The sequence below is a fragment of the Festucalex cinctus genome, chromosome 4 (assembly GCF_051991245.1).
Source record: "Festucalex cinctus isolate MCC-2025b chromosome 4, RoL_Fcin_1.0, whole genome shotgun sequence".
Taxonomy (NCBI): Eukaryota; Metazoa; Chordata; class Actinopteri; order Syngnathiformes; family Syngnathidae; genus Festucalex; species Festucalex cinctus.
Window position 1 is genome coordinate 17,905,278 of NC_135414.1, and position 12,500 is coordinate 17,917,777.

At 42.7% G+C, this 12,500-nt stretch overlaps 1 protein-coding gene across 2 annotated transcripts in view; it reads right to left on the reverse strand.

Annotated features, from left to right (window-relative positions):
• The window catches only part of prmt3 (protein arginine methyltransferase 3), a 44,696-nt gene that overhangs the window by 22,239 nt on the left and 9,957 nt on the right, over positions 1-12,500 (reverse strand). For both annotated transcript variants that reach the window (XM_077519413.1, XM_077519412.1), the window contains exon 11: positions 3,439-3,517. In XM_077519413.1, coding sequence (XP_077375539.1) covers positions 3,439-3,517 — 79 coding nt within the window. The remainder of the gene's footprint in view (positions 1-3,438; positions 3,518-12,500) is intronic.

Below are 12,500 nucleotides of genomic sequence, written 5' to 3' on the forward strand. Positions count from 1 at the left end.
TGAGGCGGCCGATCGGAGCTGTGGCCGTAAGGTGGTCGGTGCCTGTCGTGGCGGCAATCCTCGAACCCGCTGGTGGACACCAGCGGTAAGGGATGCCGTCAAGCTGAAGAAGGAGTCCTATCGGGCCTTTTTGGCCTGTCGGACTCCGGAGGCAGCTGACAGGTACCGGATGGCCAAGCGGAACGCGGCTTCGGCGGTTGCTGAGGCAAAAACTCGGGCATGGGAGGAATTCGGTGAGGCCATGGAAAACGACTTCCGGACGGCTTCGAGGAAATTCTGGTCCACCATCCGGCGTCTCAGGAGGGGAAAGCAGTGCACCGTTAACACTGTTTATAGTGGCGATGGGGTGCTGCTGACCTCGACTCGGGACGTCGTGAAGCGGTGGGGGGAATACTTCGAAGACCTCCTCAATTCCACCAACACGTCTCCTTTTGAGGAAGCAGAGTCTGGGGACTCTGGGGTGGGCTCTCCTATCTCTGGGGTCGAAGTCACTGAGGTGGTTGGAAAGCTCCTCTGTGGCAGGGCCCCGGGGGTGGATGAGATCCGCCCGGAGTTCCTAAAGACTCTGGATGTTGTGGGGCTGTCGTGGTTGACACGCCTCTACAACATCGCGTGGACATCGGGGACAGTGCCTCTGGATTGGCAGACCGGGGTGGTGGTCCCCCTTTTTAAGAAGGGGGACCGGAGGGTGTGTTCCAACTACAGAGGGATCACACTCCTCAGCCTCCCTGGTAAGGTCTATTCAGGGGTGCTGGAGAGGAGGGTCCGTCGGGAGGTCGAATCTCGGATTCAGGAGGAGCAGTGTGGTTTTCGTCCTGGCCGTGGAACAGTGGACCAGCTCTACACCCTCCGCAGGATCCTCGAGGGTGCGTGGGAGTTCGCTCAACCAGTCCACATGTGTTTTGTGGATTTGGAGAAGGCGTTCGACCGTGTCCCTCGGGGAGTTCTGTGGGGGGTGCTTCGGGAGTACGGGGTGCCGGGCCCCTTGATACGGGCTGTTCGGTCCCTGTACGACCGTTGCCAGAGTTTGGTCCGCATTGCCGGCAGTAAGTCGGATTTGTTTCCGGTGAGGGTTGGACTCCGCCAAGGTTGCCCTTTGTCACCGATTCTGTTCATAACTTTTATGGACAGAATTTCTAGGCGCAGCCGAGGCGTGGAGGGGTTCCGGTTTGGTGGCCTCAACATTGCATCTCTGCTCTTTGCAGATGATGTGGTGCTGTTGGCTTCATCAGGCCGGGGCCTTCAGCTCTCACTGGAGCGGTTCGCAGCCGAGTGTGAAGCGGCTGGGATGAGGATCAGCACCTCCAAATCCGAGACCATGGTCCTCAGTCGGAAAAGGGTGGAGTGTCGTCTTCAGGTCGGGGATGAGATCCTGCCCCAAGTGGAGGAGTTCAAGTATCTTGGGGTCTTGTTCACGAGTGAGGGTGGGATGGAGCGGGAGATCGACAGGCGGATCGGTGCAGCGTCTGCAGTGATGCGGACTCTGTATCGGTCCGTCGTGGTGAAGAAAGAGCTGAGCCAAAAGGCAAAGCTCTCGATTTACCGGTCGATCTACGTTCCAACCCTCACCTATGGTCACGAGCTGTGGGTCGTGACCGAAAGAACGAGATCCCGGATACAAGCGGCCGAAATGAGCTTCCTCCGCAGGGTGTCCGGGCTCTCCCTTAGAGATAGGGTGAGAAGCTCGGTCATCCGGGAGGGACTCAGAGTCGAGCCGCTGCTCCTCCGCGTTGAGAGGAGCCAGCTGAGGTGGCTCGGGCATCTGGTTCGGATGCCTCCTGGACGCCTCCCTGGGGAGGTGTTCCGGGCATGTCCCACTGGCGGGAGGCCCCGGGGACGACCCAGGACACGCTGGAGAGACTATGTCTCTCGGCTGGCCTGGGAACGCCTCGGGATCCCGCCGGAGGAGCTGGTTGAAGTGGCTGGGGAGAGGGAAGTCTGGGTTTCCCTCCTGAAGCTGCTGCCCCCGCGACCCGACCCCGGATAAGCGGAAGAAGATGGATGGATGGATGGATGGAAGGTTAGTTCTCTTGAGGAGAGGGGCTTCTCTTTGGTGGGTGTGTGCGGCACTTGAGGGCAGATGTGTATAAAAACTGTATACAATAAAATGTGCTTGATGGGGTTGAAGTCAGGGGTCTCTAATTTCTCCATAATTGCCTGAGCTGAGGGTGAATGTTTGGATCCGTTGCCAACTTTCAAGTTGAACTTCTGAGATTGGGACGATCCGGACAAGTCTCACGTCTACTTCTAGCAGTAATGCTTGAAAACCAGTGTCAGGGTTAAAAGTTCTTGTTGCGTCATATGGCATCCTCCAACCTGCAATACACTGCACCACGAGGTCACAAATCTATGATCCATCTCGATAATAGGTACTGTCATATTGGCTGTTTTAAAGAGCATGCTGCTTGCGTATGTGTGATTATTACAATAAATCGATGGCAGAGCACCAAAAGACTAACGCCAAACTGCGAGCATGTTTCTCTTCCTTCCACAGGAGACATTAATTGAATAGCCACGAGTGGACATAATGATGGCAGTTACAATGGATTCCCAGTGGACTGAATTGTTCCCCTTCAGCTGTTTGGTGCAACTCCTATTAGTCTCACCCTGATTAGTGGGCTGGCTCATTATTGTGTACAAGTCATGCACGAGTTCATTTTCCACAGACATGAATACAATTTAGAATAAGTAATATGGCAACTTATGTGCTGTTGACATTTTGAAAAATTGTCGGTGCAGGTTAGTGTGTTTGCTTATCCATAAATTACTTTCTTTTCGGACTATACTCATACTTTTTCCCCATAGTTTGGCTGGTCATGTGACATATATGTGACTTGCATATATTAAAAATAGAGCTCAGACTAGCACCCGAAATCCCCATTTCCTAAACGAGTTCTGGTTGGATTCAAAATTTCCATTTATAATTGTGAAAAAGTGTTTAATTTTAAGATTAAAGATTAGATTCACTTAACTTGCATCCCGTGACACATTGTGGTCAAAGGTTGCTGCCACCTTTTCTATCATGTGGCATCTGCCAGAACAAGGATTTACTACTTACAGCAACAAAAGGCACAATAACCGACCAGGATTCTACCTTTGGCCACAATGCGATGCAGGATTCAAGTTAAGGTAAGGTATGTTAAACTGAAAAGAAAAAAAAATAATCCATAGTTAAGAAGGAAATTCCGAATCCAACCGGACCTCATTCGCTGCCAACACAGTTATGGAAAGGCGATTCTGGCTGATAATCCAAGCTTTGTCCTTAGTCTTGGTTTTGGCAAATAAATTCCCCCAAATGACTAACACTCCAGTTTTTGACGAGATAATCATAAAAAGACAGTATTTGCAATGTCTCAGGAAACAGTTTAACATGCCATGTGCATGTCTTATGTGTGTCTGCCTTTTGTGATGGGAATGAAGAGAAAGTGTAAGAGCTACCTGAACCACCATCATCCAAATAGAGATCTCGGGCCACCAACACTGAGTCCAACATGGACTCAAATAGCAAAAAGTAACCCTGTGAAAGACAAAACGGCAGAAATTAATTCCATGTCACATTCTGATATAACTAAAGCTCTAACATTTTGTATTCAAATCAAAGAAGAAAGGCTTAAGCTATTTGGGTATAAACTGGTCCCAATGGATAAGCACATACCTCGAATACATGTATGATGGAATTTAGACATGTAAATAGTATCAATTAGTTTTAATTGCACTTATTAGCAGTTAAAAGTTGAATTCACTATGGCGTGAAAGGCGCAACATCTCTACATAGTCTTGAACAAAACATCCAAATTTGACCCTGAGAGGATGTACTGTTCCGCTCCAGCAGATAATACATTAAGCGTGCTATTATTTCATTAATGCTGAAATTGCATTTTGTCTACACCATGTCGGTTTCTGCTGACAAACGCCCTTTTCTACCGGTTACCCCTCTAACCAGAAGATCGGCTAACCTGCCAGACAAATTAATTCACTACATTATGTGTGATTTCAATATTTGAGGCACTGGGGATTTTTAACCAATACAACCAATCTTGAAAGTAAAAGATGACATCTTTCCAGGACTTGTAGCATCTACAATTAGATGATTTGTTTGTTTCACGTAATGTGCAAAAATTGCTTACTACTCACATGCATTAGTTATGGCATAGTTTTTTTTTTTTTTTTTTATTACTATCACACTTTCTTTCGGACTTGGGCCATCAGTCATACAGAGATTTGCAAGCATTGTACTGTTCCTCTTTTACGAGGGCACAAATGAACAAGGTGAGGTGAGGGCCAGGATGTCAAACTTTAAAAGGGCGGAGCAGTGTGATGACAACACTTTGTAGTATGTGACAAAGAAAGTCTGGACAAGGACTGGATGCTTAGCTTAGGTAGGTTGGGGAGAGCTAAATAATACTCAACTGTGCTAAACAACAAGAGTCTTATTATTTAAATTAAGGCAGCATTTCATTGAAAGGATGAGAGGGGATCTGTCAAAACTGATTAATCGACAAGTAATCAATTACCAAATTAATTGACATTAATGAATTTTAATTGAAAATTGTCCAAATCCTCTGATTTCAGAGGATATCGAGACACCCCCCCCCCCCCCCCTTTTTTCTTTTTTTTTTAATGACTATACAAATACAAAGTATGAAATAAACACCAATCACTGGTTAATAAACAGTAATCAGGAGGGAAATGCCTTTGTAATACACTAATTCAAAATTAAAATGATCGATTCTCAAAATATTTGATAGTGACAGCACTAGGGGGGACAAACAAGGGAAGCAAAAATGATTTATATCTTTGACCTCATAATAACCACCATCAACAATATTCAGAGCTGATAACTGCTGGTGATGATGCAGATAAACCTGAACCGACCGGCATGTTACACTCCTTGTTTGTTGATGCCAGATTGGTCAGGATAGAAAGTCAGATGCACTCATTGTTGCTGACTATAGTCCAGTCAATGACCTTAACGCTGTACCGTTTTTAAAACCCTCACACAGCGTACACCGGCCTGATAATTTAGTGCCAATTTCACGGGACACTGCTTCACTTGAAGGAAAAGGGATATGAGGGAGAGGCCTGTGAGAAGAGGCACACCTTTATGGTCAAATGATGGTCCAGGATTACTGCTCACGCTACCTTCACAAAAGGTCCACACCCAACAATTTTATGCATTCAAATATTAATTACCTCGTGTTACAGCCACTTCATTATAGGGGTGCTTCATACTTTCTGTACATGTTGCATATGGTATACGTACTGTAGGATATTGACGCTACTTTGCACTTTCACACGACAACATGAGATCCTGCAATTTGAGAATTAGACACGGGATGGTGACAGTGACTATTGCTTTCAACACATGATGGGAATCAGGTGACATCCCATCTCTGTTACAAATTTGCTGCGCGCAACCACACAGAATCGTTCACCGGCGGTGTGAAAGCAGCGAATGCACGACTCCGTCAGCTCTGTGAAGCTAATACGACGAGGTGTGAGACAAGAGCGAAGTTCAGAGAGCCATGGTTGCGCGAGTGACATACTGCAGTATAGCCACTTTGCATTTACATAAGAGACTAATGAAAACCCTAATGAGAATGGGCTGAAACAGCTTATACACATTAACAAAATTAGCATATAAAACACATCTCCCCGTGGCCTCACATGCAGTGCTCAAGCACGTCTCCTGTTTGCACCAAGACAAAAACAAAAATAGCAAACACTCTTTTACAGCTTTGTTACATTTGTCACCTTGACACAAACGGCTTATACTTAATTTTAAAACTCACCAGATAACAGTTTTCAACCGAGGTACTGTAGGTCAATGACCTTTTCTGAGCCAGCAAAAACTACCAGGTTGATTGTCATGTTGCATGATGGAGTGGAAGACTAAAAATTCAACTTGAGAGCAGAGAAATACTGAGTCACACAGGGTTAGCTATACGCCGTACTTTTCCCTTGGAATTTTTGATGAGTATTATGCACTAGAGAAAGGAAACTTGTAATAATACAGAGAGCGAGAGTTTATGCTGAAAAGCAATCACCTGAATGAGACCATACTGGAAATTGTGGTGTGTTTTTTTTTTTTTTTTTTTTTTTTTTAAGCATACTCCCGCATGTTCCCTTTGGCTCAATTCTAAATTGCTGCTCATTTCATTTCAATTAACTTTAATCAATTCCACTGCAGGTTTACAAAAAGGTTACAAAATGACAATTATGTTGTTTCTAGAAAAAAAAAAAATCTTTTGTTAAAGGGCTAAATAGGAAACCCCCCCCCCCACCCCCCCTTTTTTTTTTTTAATTGCTCTAAAGGGATACTTGACTCATTGAGCCATTTTCAGGAGTGAAAATTTTATATTTTGTCCAGAATTAATTTGATAACGTCATTATTTTTCATGTACAATTAATACCTTTAAAACTATTTTTTCCCCACTTGCTGTCAACTGATGATGACGACATCACCTGTGCTGAGGAAGTCGGTAACGACCAATCATGGTTCACCTGTTTTCTGGGTTTGGTCAGTAAAATGAGCCATCATTCGTCGCTACCTATTTCCTCAACACACGTGATGTCATCTTCAGTTGACAGCAAGTAGAAAGAAAATATTTTTAAAGGTATTAATTGTACATGAAAAATATTGACGTTACCATGTCAATTATAGACACAATATTAACTTTTTACTGCTGAAAATGGCACAATGAGTCAAGTATCTCTTTAAAGCAGTGATTCCCAACCAGCGGGCTGCACTGAGGGCAGACAGCCCACAAACAATTCCAAGTTGACGTTTAAAAAAAAAAAAAAAAAAAAAGTAATAGGAATGAGTCAAAAATGACCGCGCAGCCATGAATTGGTATTATCTTTTCAAAAATGAAGCAGCTTTGACAAGAGAAGATCCTCACCATGGCTCATGTGGCAGTATATCAAAAGCGACGCCGATGTTCAAGATTTTTTAACAAGTACCACCAAAGTGATGGTCTTTTTTTTCAGGTCTGGACTGCTAGCAGGCCAGTCTACTTATACACTGTTGATTTTCAGTCTTATCACCTGCATGCAGACCTTTCTCCAGATTCTCAGAATCTTTTTGATGATATTATGGACAAGAAAAAAAAAAGCTGCAGAAAGGCACAAAGCCTTCCATTATTTTTGTGATATGCTTGTGAGTTTTGGACAATCTTGGTTGTAGCTAGCAGGGTGTATTACAAGAGACAATCTGCATCAGCAGTTTGCACTGCGCTCTTCTCCTGCATTCAAAACACATCTGCCTCATTTACTGCAGATCATCATCACTCGCGGTCCCAGGAGTGACACAACAAAATAAAGGAGAAGGCTTGTGTGCACGGATCTGTGTGTGTGTGTGTGTCAAGTGTGTATTGGAGGGCCTGCATGCTTCACTGAATACAGAGGGCAGAGCCTCTATGTCAGCCAGGCTCTTCTAGATGAAATCCCTGGTCAGAAGACACCAAATTACCATAAACATATCATAGACATTACTGCAATAGATTCCATGTGTAATCATTTGGTGACTGATCATTGTGCAGATTCCAATACAAACCTAATTTCCATTTTAATCCAAGCAAATGAGAAACACACAAGAATGATGGCGCAAGATCAATTAGCAGCATAGCTACCAGGAAATTAAAGTAGTAGTGTATTATGAAATCAATTATAGATTTTATGTTATACAGTAAAATGTGAATAAAGAAGTGTTTGTTAGTTGAGGGAACTGCAGTTTTCTTTCACTTGAGTAATTTTAATTCAAGGTTTACCCCAATAGTATGAATATATTGATCACAACTTCGCTTTAGGGAAATGCAAATATGACTGTGATATGATATGTATAATTGTCCAATAAAAGTACCATGTTTATGCAGTCCTTACTCGTATATTCATAATTTTGAGTTAACGAGAAGAGCAGCTATCCTATATTATATACGCAACCTTATTAGTATGGGTTTAATATCAACTTGTTAGCTCAGAGAACAAAAAGGAGGTTCTTTCCTGCAGCAGGCCTTAGCCTTCCCAATGTGTTAATTGGACAATTTGGGTTTGAAATCCTGGGTTGGGAGAGTTACTTTAAAAAAAAAAAAAAGTCAATAACATAATCCGAGCATCATAATATTAAAGAAATACAACTCGGCTACTTTAAATTTACTTGTGGATGATATATAATACCGTAAGCGAAATATCTATAAAATATATTTATATAAAATATATATTTTGGGGGACTGGCAACCAGTCCAGGGAGTCCCACGCCTACTGCCCAGAGCCAGCTGAGATAGGCGCCAGCACCCCCTGCGACCCTTGTGAGGAATAAATGGTCAAGAAAATGGATGGATGGAGATATTTTTGGGGAATTTTCTTTCATAAGGTTCATTAAAATGGGAAAGTTTGGCTCTTTTCAGACATGATTATGTAAATGATCAACAGTTCATTCTTTTAAAAATATTTCTCTGTTAGTGACTTAAATATATTTTCCCATTGATGACCCCCTCAAGCTTAGTACAGATAGTGAGAAACAAAAAGAAAAAAACATTATATAGCACCACTGTGATGTTGGCCAGGAACTGTCGACATCTGTCCATGAGTGAAGAGGAAAATTTGTAATATCTTCTGCTAAGACTCTTGCAACTTTTTTGATACACCTTGTACGACGGCAGCAATAAACCACCTTAATCTTAGAAGATGCAGCCAATAAATCAACATTTTTACACAGACACACGTGAACCTGTCAGGTGAGCGCGTGCGACGTGAGTGATTGACAGTGAGACAGACAAAAGAAGAGGATGACTGATGACTTCCATTCTCTTTCGAGGCAGGTAATGCTCTCAGCGCCGAAAATGAGGCTAAAGGAGGGGCAGCTATTAATTTACCTGCTGACACACGCACACTCATCTGACTTGATCAATTGTGACATGTTGGAATTTGTGCTTTTAAAGTTTTAGAGTTGCACTGCAACATTTTATCAAAAAGGTTCGACTAACCTTTGGGAGAACTATGAACTTCCATTTTAGAATCAAGGGGGTCTGTCGCCTTGATGATAGTCTAAAGTGCCTGCCCAGAGTTACAGAGGGCGGTGTTAACTTGCATGAGACACAATCAATTTTATGAGGGTGCTGTAATTCTTTTTAATTTTTAATTTAATTTTAATTCTTTAGCATTTGTGTATTTTGATTGAAGAATTGGGGGGGGGGTGTCTTAAGGGGGAGGCAGACTCATTTACAGCAACAGATGAGTGTGGTGAATGAGATAAATACATCCATTTTCTTAACTTACTCCTCACAAGGGTCGCAGGGGTGCTGGAGCCTATCCTAGACAGCTTCAGGCAGTAGCCATCGCTTTTAATTTATTTAAATTGTGCTCCATTATTAGAAGACAGGCACAAAATAGATTTTGAACAACTTTTAGGCCAACACCATCAATGTGGAAGGAGAGCTGTGTGCATCAAACATCTTTGGACTATTCCAATTAACAATTATGTTGCTAAAATATAGCACTGTACATAGTTCAAGTGCATCTGAGACAGTTTGGGGGATTCTCTATTTCTCTCTCATAATCATGCAATTGAAATTCCCATTTGAAGGTGTTTGTACTAAAAATAGTCCCTAAACACTGTAAGGTGAATATAGACACATATGTTTGGTTATCTAATCTGTACTGAATCACTTGACTCGCATCTTGAGACAGTTGTTCAATCTCCATCTCAATGTGTTTTAATGTATACGTATTGCATGGACAAAAACTAAAGAAACATTGAATTCTGCATCAGTATACGAATGTGCAACGCTAAAGCAACACTCCAAAGCGAGCAGGCCCATCACCTGTGATTGATCTTGCTCTGAGTCTTTATTTAGTCTTTGGGGACCTCATGATCGCCAGCAGCCCTCTGGTCTCTTATCTGATCCTCAGTGTTTGTTTTTCAGTGTGCCAAGAGAGAGAGGAGCGATCGATGGTGTGAGTTATGAAATGACAGCGGCGCTACTAAAAACAGTCTTTCAAACACTACCAAGACAGACAGACAGACACTCATCTGCCTCCTCTTCCTCCATCACCATCACTACTGACAGGGCACATTCATCACGCACCTCTGTCCATTAGTCCTCTTAACACTGTCCCCTGTGCGCATTAACGACACTGACAACTGGAAATGAACTGTATGATTCCTTTTGCGCCATAGCTGACCGTAGTGACAAAAAGAAGTGATATCGCTTCACAACAGCATGTGCTATTGAACGCTATAAACCAACATAATCCTGCTTTTTGGATTGGTAAATCACATTATATCAAACTTTGTGAGACCTTAGAGCATTTACAGCGTAAACAATTTCTACAAATAATGATTACAAGTTATGTTTTAATAAATCACCAGATTATACACAGTTTTGTGGCTGGTTAGCTAATTTCCTCCAAAAGCGTAAGCCACAGATTGCTTTTAGACTGGGGTTTACCAGCAGGCACTCTCCTGGTTCCACTCTTATCTTTCTAAGAACCCAGCGTGCTGGTTGTTTGTTTAAATATTCTGCAGTCATCTCGGGTGTGCCACAAGGATGGGTCCTAGGCACGATGCAGTTTTGTATTTACGTGCTCTCTCAGGGTAAAATAATTTCAGAATATGGTTTTAATTACTATTATGTTGATGATACACAACTTCACATGCCTCTGCAGCCAAATGACCCCTTCCAAATTGGATTGATTGTACACTGTAAATCAACTGATTGAAATACTGGCCCCACTCAAATACAAAACCGGTAGCGGCGGGCTGGATGGATGGAACAAAAGAGGTGCATCCAAAAAGTTTCGGTCCTTGTATTGCACATCAACAAAGACATCCTGATTAGTGAATATCTGGGTCAGTCGTGAGACCTTGTTGAAATTAATTTTGGAAAGTGTGACCCACTGACTACACTCAGTCGTGTAGCTTGGTGCTTATTTTGACTACCAATAATTTCTCACCGAGTGACAGCCAATGGTGAAGAGTGAACAGTGTCGTTATCTGATGGCTTTAAATGTTGTGTGAACACTGCATCATTTGTCAGAAGCAAACTAAGAACACAATAAAATATGATGGCATCAAGCCAGGGATACTTTCATTTTTGGTGAGCTTAAGAAATGTGTGCATTTTTCCAAATAATTTTCAATTTCAGTGATGCAAGAATGACAAATTTTATGGGGAAGTATCTACACTTTGTAGCTAATCAGAATCGGCACTACTACATCATTGAAAGCTTAACGTATTACTCACTAAGGTCATCAAAATATCGTTCAATCCTTTGCAGTGGCCAGGAAGTCTCGAGATGCACAACTCATTTATTGTAACTTTTTGCATTTTATAAAAGCAGATTAGAGGGCAACCTTTTAAATGCCCGCCACTGCAGCCTTGATGAGAAGTGACGAGAAGATTCTTAGATATATTAGCGCTCTGTGAGCCAGTGTCATTAGATATTATGCCCCCTATCCTTCACCGTTCCACGAGCATGTCATTTGCCCAATTTCAATTTCCCCAGTGAAGGGATAGGAAGGCTCTGGCTGACGACCCCTGTTCGTGACCCTGGGGTTTCACGATGATGTGGGGGGGTGGGGTTTAGGTTGAGGGGACCGATACAGGAGGCTCATGAATTAGGGATGACTTCAGCGGTGCGTTCAACTTTGGCCGTCCCTGCCTGTATCGCCATACAGAATCTCGCTGATAAATGGCCATCAAGTCAAAATAAGACTGCTCCTGCTGGTTAGGTATTCAGAGGGCATTGTGGTTTAAGTTCAGTCTGATTTAAGACATGTTTAAAAAGTGTAGCGCGGATGCTGACACATTGGATTCTGTAGGCGTGGTTGATAAAACAAACCAAAGTTGACTGCAATCTTAAATTTTTGGATTACTAAATATTAGGTATTATGAGTGGCTCCCATATTTTATCAATCCAGTCTGCCTTTTATATTCTGTGCACTTGGGCACAGTCATGTTTGAAGACAAAATGGTAAATAGTACTTCATTTATATAGCACTTTTCCACCTCACAATGGCCCTCAAAGTGCTTTACATGTTCGACTATTCATTCACCTAGCGATGACGCAGCATCAGGAGCAACTGGGGGGGGTTCAGTCTCTTGCTCAAGGATACTTCGACATGGTCACAATGGCATGGGATAGAACCCACAACCTCTGGATTGGGATTGACTGATTTATCGGCCGGGGCGTTTATCGGTGCGGTATCGACTTTTAAAAAAAAAAAAAAAAAAAAAAAAAAAAGAGAGTGACTGTCGATAAAAGAGCTATTTAAAACTGGGATCTAAATTTTCAGTTAACTTTATAAGTGATGTTGCTGACCCTGGGTAATGCTCTGCACCTTTTGTGATTACACATAGAAAACTAGTGGGGTTCACTACCTCCAACAAGGTAAAGAACCACTGTCCTAAGCGATTTATTAATGGATTGATTCAATTAATTGATTTTGGGGTAAATGGGATGTTTAAAGACTGACAATATGCTGGAGTGTTATATTTTTCA